General features: G+C 34.7%; 1 protein-coding gene across 4 annotated transcripts in view; it reads right to left on the reverse strand.

Moving 5' to 3' along the window:
• Nucleotides 1-18,583, reverse strand: part of LOC119657120 (major royal jelly protein 1-like) — a 51,987-nt gene that overhangs the window by 14,627 nt on the left and 18,777 nt on the right. For 2 of the 4 annotated variants that reach the window (XM_038063880.1, XM_038063884.1), the window contains exon 2: nucleotides 295-511. In XM_038063880.1, coding sequence (XP_037919808.1) covers nucleotides 295-502 — 208 coding nt within the window. In that variant the 5' untranslated portion in view covers nucleotides 503-511. Of the gene's footprint in view, nucleotides 1-294; nucleotides 512-5,611; nucleotides 5,740-5,815; nucleotides 5,973-18,583 lie in introns of those variants that run through there. The other 2 variants (XM_038063882.1, XM_038063883.1) reach the window with 2 other exon arrangements.

An 18,583-nucleotide genomic window follows, 5' to 3' on the forward strand; every position in this document is an offset into this window, starting at 1 on the left:
TAAAGACTGAGGAAGAATTCTTGATTCCATATCATGAAAAATCTACATTCAATAAGTTTTGAAAGATAATTAGTTGAACATTTTTGTAAACAAAATATTATTTTCAACTTCAATGTAACTAAAGCAGCAAACCAAAATGTTTATTATCCAATGAGAACTAGGAAAACAGTATATTTTCATATATAGTATCGATATATATATATATACCTAAATCTTTTTATGGATATATATATTTTTTATAGAACTATATTTTCAAACACAAGAAATTTGTGCAAATGTTACTCAAAAACTTACCACCATAGTGAACGTCTACGTCAATTGGAACACCATTTCCATGCACGTAGAGACCGTCTCTGATAGCTTGTAATCGATCCGCATTTGATGGAAAACTATATTCCATCTCCTTCCATTCTATTAAAGTGCGAAGACCTCTTTGAGCTAGACACACACTAAGTATTGTTGAAAATAATAAAAATAATCGTGTTAAGTCCGCGTTTCGCATTTTAACAATCTGTAAATGAAAAAAAAAAAACTTGTATTATTACTTGTAGCAAATAATAAAACATTAGGAATATAATGCACGTTTAAGCCATATTTGCTCATTGACGCTTGGCATACAAATAATTCAATTTAAGTGAAGAAAGAATTTGGGTAATGGTATTGAACAATTATTAAAATTGTTGCTGAACTTTCGCCAATATATGGCGAAGGTGTTGCAAATTCAATTTATGAAAATTGTGAGTCTCGAATGTGAAAACATTGCATATTAACCATCAGTCATTAAACCCCAAAGGACAAGGTATATAGTGTGACAAGGTATATTTCGAAACGAAGCGAAAGATATGGCAAAAAGTAAAAAACGAAATCTGGAGACAACCAGATAAGGTTCTGCTGTCAGACCAGGGCAACCTTTTTTGGTCATTTGAATATGTAACAGGATTCTAGAAAAAGAAAAGGTGAATGTCTCAAAACCCGAAAAGGTGACAGATCTTTTACACTTCATGGTGCTTACACTTTGAGTACCATTTCCCCTATCTTTCACCTGATATTGAAAGTTGGGCCAGTTCTGAAAAGTACTTCTTGAACACCTTTGATATCCCGTATGACCATAGTTGAGAAAAAAAATTTAGACCCCCCTTTCGAATATATGCAGAGCGTTTCGTAGACCAAACTCCGGTAATTATCTACACAAACCAGCAATATGCAATATCAGAGATATCGCAGCGGATCCACACTGAAAAACAAACCAACCGGCTGCAATTATACAAATAGCTGAAATGCCATACTCCAACCACTCCAAGCAATTCACACATTTTTGAGAGAAGTGGCAATCCAAATAACATCAAAGCCACGAAGCTTCATCTCAAATCGAAGTGACAGGCAAAACTTAGGGAAGCTATTGTACCTAACGGAACTGTGCGGATACTTATAGTAGAAAGTAAACAAGATGACCATTGAGCCTCTGCCTGTGCTCAACAACTGTGCTTTGTCTCCCGAATTACATTAACAAGTAGAAGCCACAAGACAGATCCCTACGGTATCAGCGACACTTGAACTGCAACCTTGGGAAAGCCTAATTCTTTAATCACTAAGCCATCGTCTGATTAAATCAAATTATCTTTGCTAAATTAGGTCGAGTAGGATAATCTTAATCCGGATCGGAAACACTTCAGGCTTTATACGAATATAAAGTTAAACGCGTCCCCAGTTTCACCAGAGGATGTCTCAGAAAGTCGCCTGGGCTTACCATAGATGTGGAACTTCTGTTTTCAGGCCCTTTTAAGTAAGCCTGTAATGAACAGTTTCAAGACCTTATTAACATTCTTTTACTATATACTTGTCTGTCTATATGATACTCGCACTTGACTCAGAAACGGCGCAACTATTGTTGGCATAAAATTTTAAGAGGAGCCCATACATGTAAAAGTGTCGGGCACATATGATTATAACCGTGTAGTTTAATGGTTTTTCCTTTTGACATCAGCTACGAGAGAAAACTGATATGTCAAAAGATACAGACAGAAATGATCGCTCTGAAGGTGTGGTGGCCACTCGAACTTATAAAAAGTTCATAATGAAAGAGCGTGTGTGGCATATGTGGTTCAGCGTTAGAGACGTTGGACCCTCTCATTTGTGGTTGCACTCTTACAGCGCGGGTGCAATATACGGACAAGAACAATGATGTACAAGCATGGACTGCTTACAGAAACATACCTGGTTTATCGGTGTGAACCACAGAATAGAGAAATTTGGCATCTGGAGAGGTGCTTGAAGTTCTCATAGTATTGTCAGCTACAAATATTATACCTAAATCCATCACGGATTTTCTGATGTCCTTTGATTTTCTCACAGTCTGATTCAAACCATGTATAAATACATCATTCTGCAATCATATAAAATGTTGCAGGAGGTTCTGGACGGATTCTCCCGCTAACCTACCACTAGCGACCACCACCAGAGCCCCTATATATTTACTTTTTAAATAGGATTATTTGAGCCTTAATGCTTGGCATTTAGTGCTAATATTAGATAAAATCCGTCAACTTCCGAAATGGGATAAGTCGGGGACAGCATGAAATAATAATAGTAAGAAAAATAATAATATAATATAAAAATGAATTGAAAAACATTTCCTCAATCAAAAGAAAATATCGAAAACAGTCGGAACATTTGTGAAATATTTGATTTAGTTCAAGAAGAAGGGAATAGTAAACGAATGAGGGAAAATTAAATCAAAGTAAAATGAAGTCAGTGAAACCCCCTTCCCTTCAGATCTCTAAACACATTCGTATCAAGTAAATCGAAATCCATATGATTTCATGAACAAATATGCGAATATCATAGAAAGTTCACAAAAGCGATAACTTTTTATAAAAAAGTCGTTTTTAAGATCGTCATGCTCTCGTTTAGTTAATCAGTCGTTTTTAAGATCGTAATGATTTCTCAATAAAAGTCGTGTTTGAATTCAAAATTAAAAATAGTTTTCTTTTTATAAATTACAGAATTTGTAAACTATAAGTTAGTCGTGTTTAAGTTTATCATCATTGTCAAATAAGAAGAAAGCTATTTTTGTTTATAAATTGAACTGAACTCGAGTTTAGGAAGTTATCTGTCATAGTTTACAAATTCTGCGCTAAGAATTTCCGCGGATACGTAAATGCAAAACTGCAACGTAGCGTCTAGCAGATTTCTTTTGCTGAAGTTTTGTTCGAAATTTGGAATATTATACGTAACTCGCACAACCTACAACTATAACAACGGTTCTGCAGCATCAGGTGTCCCCAGCATGATTTGCATGAATGCCTGAGAGGAAAGCAGACGCTAAAAATGCATTTTCATTATACATCATAATCAAGTCTCATGATGAAGCAATAACAAACAAAAAAGTTAATGATGGATTTTGGAGCATTGGAGAAAAATATTTACAGGGAGTTTTGCTTTTTGGATGAAGTTAACATAAAAAGTGAAAGGGTTTTTGCATAAAATTATCAAAAAGGATATAAAAATAATAATTTATAAACTAATTTTTTATATACGTGAATGTCGGGATGGGAAATAGGAAATTGGAAGGAGTGTAATGAGGTGTTAAAAACATGAATAACAAAAATGATGCATATTAGCAAATGAATTTTCTCGTCAGTTTGCAACAGGCCAAAAGAAACGAAATGTTGCACAAGCTGCGGACATTACAATATTCATAGGTATAACGGTTTCTCAAGAAATCGCAAGTGACAGGCATACAGGCGGACAACGAGGAGATATCCGTAAGGTTTTTTTTATACAAAACCTTAAAAATGGATAAAAACAAAGCCCTTGTTAGAAGATGTATGTACGTAGTTCTAAATTAAAATAATGCAAGTTGACCTAATAAGAGGAACGTGGGGGCAAATAAAACCTAAATATGCAAAAAGTACGATGTTATTCGATATCTACCATCACTAAGTTCTAGTAATCTTCAATGTTAATGGGAAAAGTTTAATAGATTATACGAATAACGAGGTTAACAGAGCAATAAAGCTCAGCAAAAACGTGCATATTACAATAATTACCAGAATCTAGACGAATTTCAAAAGAAAAGTTGAACTTCTGTGTGAAGGTTTTAATTAAATGCCAGTAGATGTGGAAACTTTTCATGAAGCGTAATTTCCCAAAATCCGGCAAAATCCGTGATCCGTGACAAATTTAGAAAACAATTTTTATATCAGTCGGAAGTATAAAAGCACTTTCCAGCTCATGTAAATTCTGACAACTACTCCAAATATAATAATAATACGAAACAGCTAGGTTATAACAAAAAGATAAGAATTGCGAATGAATATCTTATAGGATGAACTGCACTGAATTGTAACAAGACCGAACCATTGATTAGATATTGCCTTGAGGAAGATGATTTTAATAAATTCTATTTTACTCTATATTATATGATATTTCTTCGGAAGCTAACTACTGAAAGTAAACTAAACACATATTAATGCAACAAGTTAGTGCCGAATCAATCGCAAAAGTTTGGAAATTTGCAATGAAATTCCAAATCCGACAACTCACTTTGATGCAACTTTCTTATAATCGCAGCACGTATGCAAATAAAAGACATACGTAAAGTAGCGAAGGAGTAATAATAATAGATACTGATGCCAACCTCATTATCACATCGCCTTTTAGTTAAACTAGTGTTAAAAAGGAAGGTTTGAAATTAAAAATGCGCATGTCTTCTCCATCAAACGCTACAGATCTAATTGACCAGACGAACTTTATTAGAAACAAAATTGAAAAATTAAAAATTAAAAGCTCAGGTTTACTCCAAAGCTGCTATCATAACACACACATAATATAAATATCGTTCCCTGAGCACTATATTTGCATAAGGTAACTTCAAAAATGGGATATGTTATATCAAAAAGGGGAGAGTTTAGGATCTTCCCAGAAGAATTAAATTTGATAAAGGATCAATCACTTGGTGCGGATTCGCGATTACTTTCGATTAGGCCGGCAGTATTAAATTATACTTCTGTAACTTGTCCTGGTATTAAATTTAAGAGATATAATATTTTGTGTACGTTATCAGTTATTGTATGTTTCTATTTTTTTTCGAACAGCCGCCCCTCTCCCCCCCCCCCCCCCCGCCGATAAAAACACTTGTCACCAATTGCCATTGAATGTCTTATTAAGCTAGCTTACTTGTATAATTACACTTGGGTAGAGCAAAACCAAAATTGAAGTTCATCTATTATGAATTCATCCCTAAAACAGATTTCACTACACTTTTTGAATCTCAAAATAATAATTGAACCTCCAAAGTCAATTTACTTGAGATATTCAACGTCTTTTGGGTGCAAAAGAAGAAAATTCAATCGAGTAAGCCCCATGAAAATCACATCGAATCGAAAATCTGTCAGACATTTAGAACGATAACGTCATTGTTTCTCACTGATTTTTTTTATGCTTGAAATAACAAAAATTAACTTTGCGATAATTTGGTGAATCTTGGAAAAATGATATGACGATTGGATAAACAATGTAAAAAATGTTTGCTTAATATTTTCTTTTTAATTTGAAGGAAAAACTGCAAAACTCCACTTGCACGTAATACAGAAATATTAAATAAAAATACCGAAAACACTGAGAAGAGTGTACTTCGGCCCGAAAATTGCAACAAATGTATTTCTTGACAGAAATGCACTAAGTTTGAAGACACCGCACCAACACTGCACTTAAACAGTATTACAAAGTATTTTTGTAATGAACAGATTGGCGCTGGTCAATGTGGAATAAAGGCAAAATGATGCGACAAGTGCTTAAAAGAGAAAACTCTCACTTGTTGATTGATTCAATTCCGGTATATACTGTATACATATATCTAAGACAGCCAAACTGATATAGATAATGTCACCAAGTTAGTGAATTGCGGGTAAATAACGTTCATTCACTAACTATTTTTTACAATTTGCCGTCTTCCTGCCTTTCAATTGCACTAGTCACTAACTTTTTGCACACCATATTTGTAATGTTGCGAAGTTTCCGGTTTGAAACCGTAATACAAACTAATACCAGTTTCTTCTTTAAATTTTTAGATGCCCAGACAAGCAAACTTTTCAAAATTAACAATTAATGAAAATCATTAGCTTGAAATGGACTCCAGTTAATTCCGCACCACACATGCATTTGATTATTACTTTGTTGTGGTTTCTGCAAAATCTAGACGGAGCAGCCTGCCAGATTACTATCTATTTGAATCACGAGCGTGAATCTGTGAATCTGAATCTCATTACCATTTCTGCCAATGTCAACACTCGAATAATAATCAGCATTTTGAAATATAATTATAAGCGTATAAACCATGCCTACAAGCAAAAAAGAATATAAACAATAGCAATTTAGTTGTTATAATTAACGAGCGTTAAAATCTTTTTTTGTCGAACTTTATTCATCCAAGAAACGAACATACAGAACTGTAGTGATGAAGTAATTGTAACATAATTGTAACGCATGTATTCATGTAAAATAGATATATTTCTTATCCATTTGCACTAAATGTAGTTTTAATTAAAAAGCTTTGTTTTCCTCAATCCAATGAACAATCGTCCAAAGTAAAAGTGAAGCACATATTAATTTATCTGAGTGTAATTATACGTTTATACAGGCATTTATGAATAAACGCACTTAGTATACATATAGTACTGTTCATATATGCCGAGTGTGCACATGCGAAACATCAAATTAACCACAAGACTAAATGGATATTTGAATAATGGACTACATACAGAAAAACATAACATATGGAACTCGGTAATTCCACAGTTTTGCGGTTTGGTTTTTCCGTCAATAATTTTTAGACATATCAAGAAGTTTTTTTGTTAAATTTCAATCAGTATGTAAAATAACTTCCTCCTTTTTGTATGAAATGGAGCGATTTTCTCTTAAAATCTATTTTCGGTTCAAAGAATCTCCAATTGTTGAATAGTCTTTATTGATGAATTTAAATGTAAAATAAGTATCGGATGGGTTTATTGATAGATTTATATGTAAAATAGGTACTCATTACAATCACCAGTGACAAATTGGTGTCACCTTGATATATGAATGGATGTATATCTTTCCACTTCACGAGAATAAGAGGAGCTGATTATGATTATTTAATATAGCGATTTTTATAGATTGTCCTCATTATCATCAATTTGTCAATTAGTTCGAATATTCGAATGTTCCAATGATGCGTCTTCGTATCAAAGGCTTTCATTGAATTTAGAGAAACTCAATACCCAGAAATGTATTTAATAAAACAATATCCTCAGGTAAAGGCAAACTGTAGAGATCGTAGGCTTATATGATACAAATGTCCTATCGGTAACATAATGTCTACGATACATTGAAAATTAAAATAGCTCGGGAAATTGGAAGCTGTACGCTTTTGATATGGAAAATTTTGTGTATTTCTTATATAAAAACATTTCACTGGACATTGACTCCATTTGTACCTAGCACGTAATATATGTATGTGCATATATTATGTCAGAATACTGACTTTATCGTGATACTGACATTGAAAGTCTTGGAATTTACACTGCAACGACAACTTTTATCAAATATAACTTTCTTATTAATAGCGCGGTTTCCACCAAACTTGGTAGGATCAGCTCCATATTAAAGCCTATATTACTGCAGTGATTCTAGGATTAACTTAAGGGGAGTTTACAGTCAATTGCTAGAAATTATAGTAACATACTATCATTATCTTTATCTGGACCATATCGTAGAAGTTTCGTGATTTTTCGTAGATTTTTAGTTTTGGTAGGTTCTCATAATGGGTCCCCGAAAAGAATGACCACTTTCTAGCACCTGGCTTTTCACTTTTTGCATTAAATGTCAGAACTGACGCCATCATTGAAAAATACTAATCAAAACTTTTCATTTTATACTCTACATGCCTATATTTAGTGAAAAAAATTTATTCAATTGGGATCGGACCGCAAATTCAAGCAATGAGTAGTTAAGTACCTGATATTGTTAAATATTGCTTTCAGTATTGGAACAATAATAGCCAAAACTGTACTAAAACTAAAAATATATTTGCCAGTAAGTATGAAATTTGTCGAATATGACATTAACTTGATCATTGACCGGACATCAAGGAATTAACACCATTTTTTGACCGAGATCTTCCTTTCTGGTAATTAGTCACTCAGAGGAAAGCAACTTGGACGAAACAAATGAACTCTTCGGGTGCTGATAAACAATGCTGGAATGGAAGTCTTACTTACGACCACATTTTAATGTACATGAGCTCTTCGTTTGAAACGAAAATGATACTAAATACATGAAAGGATCGTCGTGATGAACTTTGGATGAATGAAAAGAAACGACTAAAGGAAGAAGAGAACCCCCCATATATGCAAAGATGTGTATTTTTCTCATCCCTGCGTGATTCAGATGGAAAAACAGCACTTAGTCACGCACATGGAATTAGATATCACCCGCTTTGAAAATTTTCTTCTCCATCAAAACAATATAAAAAACTTTTGGGTCAGCCAAATGGTGGGAAAAATACTTGTGAGTCATAAATAAATTAGCCAGAGCTATATATGAAATATTAAAGAAAATAAATAAAAAAACAATCCATTCTGGCATACAATCTGTTCAGCTTACGTTACTTTGAAGATAAAGGGGAATGAATGTGTAACAGAAAAAAAATTGTATTTTTCCGGCCATTGCAACGGTATATAACCCTTTAAATATCTTTCGAACAACAAATTCATTACATACCGAATCTCACCGTTGGCATTTTCAGGAAAAATCCTTTGAAGGTCACCACGGAATCACCCAATATAAAAAATCATCCACAAATTCAATAAGTGCTTATATTAAAATTAAACGAACCCTTCACAAATGAGTTTAGTTTTCCAAGATAAAATGAGCGTCAACAATGTAAACTATGTTACATTACGACCTACTGCCCTTCAAGAAACCATGTTCAATGGGAAAAGTAGGAATATTGATAAAAATTGACATTTTTTTTTTTTTGATTATTTAAATCAAAAGATAATTTACAAATGTTCGCAGGAATATATATATCAATGAATAATGTGAATTTATCAAAATCTTAACCGAATAACTGCCCGTTAACCTTCCACTTGATTACGTGACTCTGTTCACCTAAATCATATCGTAAAATTTTCTGACCGAGCTACGTATGTAACATATGTACATATACATAGTATGCATATTTGAATATTGACAATCAATCCGATCAGCCTTCTTCCTTTGAAATTCTTATGAGTCCAAACTTTATTGATTAATTATTCAAAGCTTGCATAAAATATAATATTTAGAATCAAATAACAAAAAAGCTGACCATCTATTAATTTGAATCTTTCTTGAGTGGATTTAGATACAGAGAATGTGAGTTTGTTCTCCACGAGGGGAATTTGGTAACCTTTTCATTTAGGAAATGAAATATTTCTCGTTTGATAAATTGAATTTTATCAATTCTAAAAAGTGAATCCCCGGCTTAAAATATTACTAATCCAGAGTCTGAAAAATGTTAACATATTTTTAAAGATTTATAATTTTATTGCGAACATCATGTTCGAATTTCAATTTAAAGCAAACTAATAATGAACGGGTATACTTTCGCCCAGGAGGACATTATATTTCGATACCTAATAGTCTGTTCAGAAAAGTGATTATTGTAGCAATCATACATATGTAAAAGGTTTTAGATGAAATCAAAGTATTTGAAATATTGGTAAGTTCTATGTCATTTCATATTTTTGGTTAAAACTAGTTCATAGCGATTTCTTCTTCAGCAGTAGATAATAATAATGGCAAAGGGAAAAGTGAAATCGAACGCCCTAAATAGCTAAAATATACTGCAAAAAAGGTTAAGCAGTCATTTAATTATAATGATAAACGTTTATAGAATACAACAAAGAAAATATAGGAAAGGGCGAAGTTCAACCACTACTGTTACTATTTTACCATAGTTCGCAGTGGATTTCGCAAGCAAAATTAAACAGGAGGTGGCTAAAAAATTCGACTTCAACCATTTAATGATTGGTGAGGCGAGATGAGGAATAAGTTGATGTTGGTCGGATAACATTGATAAATAGCCCTTTGATCCCTCCCAATATCTAACGCCTTATTATTGATGAGTATTACTTCATATCCTTTTCTAGATAACATGCAAATTTGTGGGCAGGAACTCAATTCTTCACATTGTAGAGATGTTTCAATTTTTCTCTTCTTCAATAGCCGGACAAAGCAATTTGAGATTAGGCTTTTAGGGTATAGTTCCTCTAGGGAAATCGATTTTCCATCCGTGTCTTCAAGCTGCGAACGTTCGCTAATTTCACTGTTTTAAATATCCTTTTAGAAACTAATTCATTGGCCAATCGTATTATATGACCGTTTGACGGAATTCAGTATCCTCGGTTTCGTTCTCACGTATTAACATGGCATAATAGCTGCGGAACTCGTTACCCCACCTGATAATAGGTTTTGCTCACTAAGGTTACTCGCCGCTGACGAGAAAGAAAATTTATCCCCATGTTCTGTTAGCGTGATGAATTTTATTTTTATTATGTCAGTTCTTAATCGATGCAGCCTCGTCGAGTTCAAGGAATACATTTTTCTCAGCAATAATCCATTCCATTATGTTGTTTATATCTCCAGCGAATTCAATAATCAGTGAGGATTTCTAAAACAATTTGTTATTATTCTTTATCAAATCTACACTGATAACATGCAAAGTGAGGTCTTAAGGATGGTATGTGCGTCGAGATAATTCGCAGATTTGGCAGTGCAATCCTCAATAAACACCCGAATAATGCACGTACAGCTACTACTAAATCCTTCTGCCATTTCCAGACTGGAAAATACAAAGCAGCATACTTAAGATGTTTTGGTGTTTATTAGACAGTGGGGTGTTTAACTCTCGCGCACTGTTTTTAAAAAAGGAACAAATCTGAAATGCGAGAATACCTCTAGCTTTTGTTATACCCAAGATTTTCTCCCGCTACACCGGTAATGACAAAATGTGAATTGACGATGGCCAAAGGATCAACCTGAGTGAGTCCTCGAAGAGGGTAGAGCTATCCCAAATATCGATCCCTTACGTGTCATTGCTTCAAAATTCACCTATCGTAAGACTGACGCAAAGCGAAGAGATCAAGAGCAAGAAAACCTCGGACACGATTATGGACGGAAAGAAATTAATGGTTTGACGAAGAGGACTAGAAGGAAGGACTAGAATCGAATAGAAAAACGCACCATACAAACAATATCAGCAGCGATCCACAGGGATAGGGGGTACCTTCTTAGAGATATGTACCAGATAATGCATCGATGGAGAAAATATTTCGAAGAACTATCCAATGCCACAACACAATCCACATACATCAAGAAAGCAATGGCCGTACAGGCACCTGTCCCAGCACCCACACTCACAGAAGTGTCCGTGGAGGTACTAAAAACAAGGAGAGTAAAGATGGTAATCAAGTTATAAGCTTCTGATCAACCTACGTCGAAAGATTGATGCAAATGACACTATTTGCGCTATTTATAAAAGAGGATGGCAAATTCTGTTACGAAAACTATAAAAAGATGTCGTTGTTGTGCTTGAATGTCACTGGGTGGTCAAATATTATCAGTGAAGTAGGTACTGGAGAAGTGTCAGCAATGATGTCTATCAAAATTTCATTGACCTCAAACAACCATACGATCAATCGAAACTGAGTATTCCCATCATAATGATAATACGTCAGTGTAGCACTCGTGTAAAGTTGTAAAACCAGCTAATAAGTTGCATCGGCACAAACTTCAGATTAAAACAAAGCGATGGGCTGTCCAAAACTAAAACATAATTTATCATCGCTCTGGAGTATATAAAAGATGCCTATAGAGCGAAATATTCCGGGATTGTACAAATCATCCCAAATAGTGGCCTACCTTTATAGGTGATATAAATATTTTAATCAGATTGAGAAAGAGAGAGCGAAGGAGGCCCTGGTGAAATTTGACGAAGTTGCGAACAAAGTTGGCCTAAAAATAAGTGAGGCAAAGAACGAAATGCTGACATAAACTAGGGCAAAATATCAATCAGACAAACACCGTCAGCGAACGATTACACTTTGAAACAAATCGGCAGTTTTGTTTACTTAATCATAGCTCTCACAAAGAACAAAAAGACGAAATCAATAGGCGGATGATCCGCCGTCAGAAGGCGCTTACTCAATGGGAAGCTGGAAGATAATATCACCAGGAAAACCCCAAAACAGATGGGGGAACTCAGTAGACGACACAAATTGCTTGGTTTTCCAGATTGTAGGACGGAGTCGCTCGACCGCGAAGAGCTGAGCTTCGGGAGGCCATGAACCGACATATGGCTACATATATGTATAATATATTTTAGAGCTATTTATTTATTTTTTATTTTGTTTTATTATGTGTCTGCAATACCAACTTGTTAAGTGGTCTAGCTCCCAATTTTGTTGCCTTTTAGTATTCGTATTTCAACAGTCTTCAAGATTGTGACTATTTGTGACAATTTGGATACAACCCATGAGCATATCTGGGAATATGTTTAAACTGGCAATCTAGAGAACATACATATGTCAATCGGACATTACTCTAAATATTTGACAAATGTTATCAATTAACATGGTTATACATACAGATTATCAGGGGAACGACCTTGACAGCATACATATATGCAAATCATTAAAATCTAAATATATAACTGCCGTAATGCTTTTGGCGAAATACTTAACTTGCGGAATAAGACAGGAAATAACAATAAGAGGTAAAAGTTCACTGAAAACTACCAATATTCCAGACTACGTCATTGAGATGCTTCATTTACCATGAGCATATTAATGCATGGCTGTGCAATGCAATTTGCTTAGCTGTTGCATATGTGTTTTTTTATTTAAATATAAATGGGTTTTCCCATAGCTATCAATGTCTTCTTCGATGTCACGTCAAATACATACATATGAATATAATTGAGACTCGTATTTAGATAATATCCGAAGCGGTATTGAAATTACGTTATTGAAAATACAATAGCTGTTATAGTAGTAAAAATAAACTTATTAGTATTTTCTGTTTTAAAGGTTATTTCAGGTTTTTCAATTCCTTCATATCTTTAATAATGTTAAACTCATCAGCAAAAAATAACACGCAGTAATTTCGAACTTATCAAGTGGTAAATACGTCCATTAACATACTGGTATGCATGAGCAGAAAGTATTGTCATTTCTTAAATGTGTGATTTACTTTAAACAGTATGAAGATAACCGATGCTAGGTGATTATCATAAAGTAATGCATTACGACAGAAAAATTTCCAATTTCCTATGCTTTTTCATTTATTTTTATTATTTTCGATATATAAATTAATTTTTTGGATGATGTTAGAGTACATCTTTCCATAACCTGAGAGAAATCAAGCATCTAAGAGAGCGGCAAACTGAATAAAAGTGCCATAATAAAATTTAGTCAAAGGCGAAGGATTGATTTGGTATGTGCAGTAATTGAAGAAGAAAAACACTTTGAAAACCGAAAGCTCTGTGCTTCAGGTTTATTCTGGTACGAACAAAATCGCTTTTTAAGGTTTTGTGTTAAGCAAATAATAATAATAATCGTTGGCGCAACAATCCATATTGGATCAGAGCCTTGAAGTGTGTTAGAGCACTTCATTCAAGACCTTAACGGTACACTTCAGAACACTGTTGGAGGCAATGTGGTCAGCATTACGCTCGTCCGAGATTATTACCCTGATTTGACTCAGGTACTCATTCACAGCTGAGTCGACTGGTATCCGACGTCAAATCACGATACCAATCCCACTGCCGCCAGCGAGATTTGAACCGCGACCTTCCATACGACAACCTTGTACTCTAACCACTCAGCTATCCGGACAAACAAAATTTTCTTAAAATGTCCGTCTATCTGTCTGTCATACGCAATTTACTCCGAAACATTCCGATTGTTACGAAATTTGGTGAGAATATGTGGTATGCGTGTCCTTTTACATGCAGCGATTAGCGCCATTTTGTGTTGAGTTTGAACGAGGGCTCCCCATACAGGCGAAAGGGAGTGCAACATTTTTGTTCATCGATAACGATCACATGATCATGATCAAATGAAATTGTCCGATTAGTACTTTCCGAAACTGATTTTATTTCTGACATTAGGTGAAATCTAGGGGAGCGAAGGATCAAAATGTGTTCCCTAAAAAGTGAAACAGGTCCCGTTCTCAGAACCTACCCAATCGAAAAATTTGAACAAAAATCACAGTGATGCATCTCTACAAAATCTAGGCCTTAAAATACGTCCCGTTCTGATATCTCTACAAATAAAGTTAATAATAGTATATTACCATATTTTGGAATTTCCCCGAAAACGACCATTAAGTTTGTTTTAAGAATGCAACATTTAGTATAAGCATAGGCAATATATATATGTATCCGGATAGCTGAGTAGTTAGAGCACAAGGCTGTCGTACGGAAGATCGCGGTTCAAATCTCACTGGTGGCAGTGGAATTTGTATCATGATTTAACGTCGGATACCAGCCGACTCAGCTGTGAATGAGTACCTGAGTCAAATCAGGGTAATAATCTCGGGCGAGCGCAATGCTGACCACATTGCCCCCTAGTGTACCGTTACGGTCTTGAATGAAGTGCTCTAATACACTTCAAGGCCCTGATCCACCATGAATTGTTGCGCCAACGATTATTATTATTATTATTATAGGCAATATAGGACATAACTATTATTAACAAAGTTATTGAAAGTTGAATTTCTGCATTTTACGTAAATTTATTGCATTCTAAGACGTGCATGCCGTCCCCATGATGTAAAGTGAACTTATCTGAACGGCGGGTCCGTGGGGTCTGTTTTGGTTTTCTTTTTTAGCTGTTTTTAGTTATTTGAATGTCAGTATCAATTGCTGATAACAGGTATGTGTGCGTATTTATATGTACGTAGTTTGCGGGTAGTGTTCGATAAGTTGGATATGTGTATACGGATGTAACATATGTTTTCGTGCATAGGGTAAAGTGGAAATGCGCCGTTTGTTTATTACATATACCTTTGATATGTATGTGTATCATGTAGTTTGGCAAAATATGAAGCAATATTTTATATTCTTATCTATGTAGGAATGGAAAACGTGTATGAAGTCTTGCTTCCATAAGATGAACAGAAAACCTTTTACCTGAAGCGTCGAGCTTGCGATATTCCAACTTATTTGTAAAATTCAGATTATTAGACAAGAAGAAATCCGTGAGTCTGACTTCTTTAATAATTTCTTTTCTTTCAAAACATTGTCCGAAGAGCGGAACAAATAGAAATCTGAAGGTGTAGGGTCAGGGAAGTATGAAGGTTGAATCAACTGCTGCCAACCTAACTCAGTTTCTTTCAATGTGAACCCTAGCATTATCATAGTAAAATATGATGTTACCTCTATTCACCAGGGATAGACGTTTTTCTTTTCAACACAGGCTCGAGACGGTCTAGCTGGGCACAGTATACTGCCGCTATTAGAGTTTGCATAGTAACAGTTTCCAGCGGTTAATTTCTCTAATATTCTGCCAAACGCAATAAAAAGCTAAGAGGACTACTTTTAATGTCAATGGCGGTGTTTCGTTCTTCTTACAAACGGTTCACGGGGATTCAAATTTCTTTATAAAGGACCGACTTTTCACCCTAGATAGCCAAAAAGCGAAGGAATCCTTTCGATTTTTGTCTAATCAAGTGTGAAACCCAATTGTTTAGGCTCCATACCTTGCTCCTAAGAGATACCTCGTACGGAGCCCAAGAATCAGTTGCAGTTCGATATTGGGATGTTGGCTTATATTTACAAAAAAAATATGGCATCTTACACAATTGTGTTAGTAATAGTAGGGGCTTGCCACGCTTTGCAGTATTACACTTTATATAGGGTGTCCCGTTTATGACGGTATACATTTTAGTGGCAGATAGTACCAGTTGTTCGAGGAAAATTGGTTAATGGATTGATATTCATCGTTTGTCGTTACAGAGTTTTAGCCTTTTACGTGAAGAGTGTCAAAAAGCTTGACCTTCCCAAAAAAAAAAAAACATAATTTTCCACTCTCTAAATCATTTAATCCAAGATCTGATGCCATTTTCGGAAACTATATAAAATTTCTTATAAATGGATATTTTTCATCATTTTTCATCATCATATATCAATTCGTGAAAACCACAATGAAATAACTTCATATAAATGGCGTCAGAAAGAATTATTTTGTTTTAGTTTTTTAGTCATTTGTATATGAATATCAATTACTCCAAACAGACATGTGTGTATATGGGTAATATACTATATGTGTGCTAATGAAGTTTGCGGTAGTGTCTTATTTAGATGAATATATTTGTACATTAAATCAACCGTATTTAATATACGTACTATATGCGTACATATGTATGCTTTTATGCACGAAGTAAATCGAAAATATGGGTACGATTAATTTATTTATTCATGTGTATGTACAGTATTCGGAAATAGGCAGTTTATTTGTTTATGGTGAGAATAATATCTATGGCTGTAATATGTACGTACATTTTGTAGTTTGGAAAAGAATGAATGAATGATGAACGAAGATGTTGGATTTGTAGCTATATACGGATAGAAAAATGTGCCTTGAAGTTTCTCACATAAGATAAACACAAAACCTTTATACCCGAGCGCGAGCTTCCGGTATTCCGACTTGTTTCAATTGCAAAGGACATCATGATATAACTGTTGAAATTTTAAAGAAATTTCAAAATCATTTTTTTCATCTAAATTTCAATATGCATTATCGCAACGGTACTTTAAACTTATAAACCTGCAAATTGATAAAGGTTGCCTCATTACATTAACTTTCAAATAACATGTAAAAATGATGGACTTAGATATAGAAAATTTAGGAATATTACTTATTATATATATTTTGAAGATAAAACACTGAAGAAAGAAACAGTTGGTCCCCGAAATACATATTTGTATTATCACTACCAAATACTTTTAGCCAATAAAAAGGAAAATATCTTCAAAGGCAAATCTTTCACATTAACATTTGTACCATCATAAACGGGACCCCTTGTATAGTAGAATATAAATTCTCGCAAAATGATGTGATTTTATGTATTATAGATGAAGTTTCCAGGATTTTTTCAAAAATATAGTAAAAGATAGTTTCATTTAAATAGATGTGTATATGCGGGGGGTGATTTCGCGCCTAGATGTCTTAACGGGTAGCGTTATTATTTATTCAAGATTTTTCAGTTGAGTAGTTTCTGAGAACGGGTGCTTGACTAATAATTACTCTACCCCGAAAGCAGCGTGACCGAAAATGGTTCTCAGGTGTTTTTTGCAACCAGAAACTGGACGCTTCTGATGTAGAAGGTTTGCGTATGGCAGTACTATTATATTATTTAAGACCCTTTTACACAACCAATTCATTCTGGCAAGCACTTGGTAATAGTACACTTACGTTAAGGGGGTTTTCTACCGTCTTGGTTTCAACAACTCGGTAATTGTTTTCACATATTTTTTAAGCAAATGATGTCAAAAATACACCATAAAAAAGGTTTCGTGAAAAGCGCATTCCTTCATGGGTATTTCGGAGGGCAGAATATGGACACCTGCGCTTAGTGGCGTGCAACCGTCCCGCTCATAAAGTGGCGTAAGACAGTTTTCGGCATGACAGAATTCCCATTGATTCTAGATGATGAGATCGACATACGAAAATCTGTCTTCTGATAGTTTGTTAGAAAGATACTTGGGTGCACACCCCCAAAACATCAAAGAATCCTAAAGGAGCTGTGTTTGGATTTTGGCTCAACAAAATTTGCACTCCAATAAGGGGGTGGTTGAAATTACTACCCACGTTGCAATAATGATCTTCAACGATCATAGTCGATTTTGTAAGTCAAGGACGTGTCGACCGATCTAAGCGTAGGGTGACGCTGCAAAAAGGGGTCGGATTCAACAGAGAGAGGAAAACGCGGGCAGCCAAGAACATTTTCTTAATGATGAAGGAGAACTATACGGCCCTGGCATTGCAGATTGATCGGAAATTTCTCATGTTTTATTCCATACTTTATCGTTTAACCCGTTTTCCCGAAAGTGGACTTTTTTAGACGAAATCGAATTTAGTCATAATTAGAATAGTATAGTATATAGTATAGATTTAGACTAGTATAAATACAACTAATTAATGGCTAGAAACACCGCATAATTTCACTCAGATTCCTTAATTAACCCAGCTTCTGTATTTAATCATCGTAATATCGATAATAATCCAATTAACGGCACTATAGATTGTCGTGTTGGATGATACCGGTAAATATTTTGATGAAACGTTTAGAAGTCCGAATGCCATGATGGGGTCTGACAACGCTTTTCTCGAACATGTTATGGTGAGGCATGATCTTGGTGACCAAAATAATACCGGTGGGAGGTTTGTACACTTCTGCTACTACCATCGATCGTCTCGTCAATGGCGGTACACTGTTCGAAAACATGGTCTGCCACAATATCAGATGGGTTTAGACTGCTCAGCAACGACTTTCTAAT

This window comes from Hermetia illucens, chromosome 5, assembly GCF_905115235.1.
Source record: "Hermetia illucens chromosome 5, iHerIll2.2.curated.20191125, whole genome shotgun sequence".
NCBI classification, from domain to species: domain Eukaryota; kingdom Metazoa; phylum Arthropoda; class Insecta; order Diptera; family Stratiomyidae; genus Hermetia; species Hermetia illucens.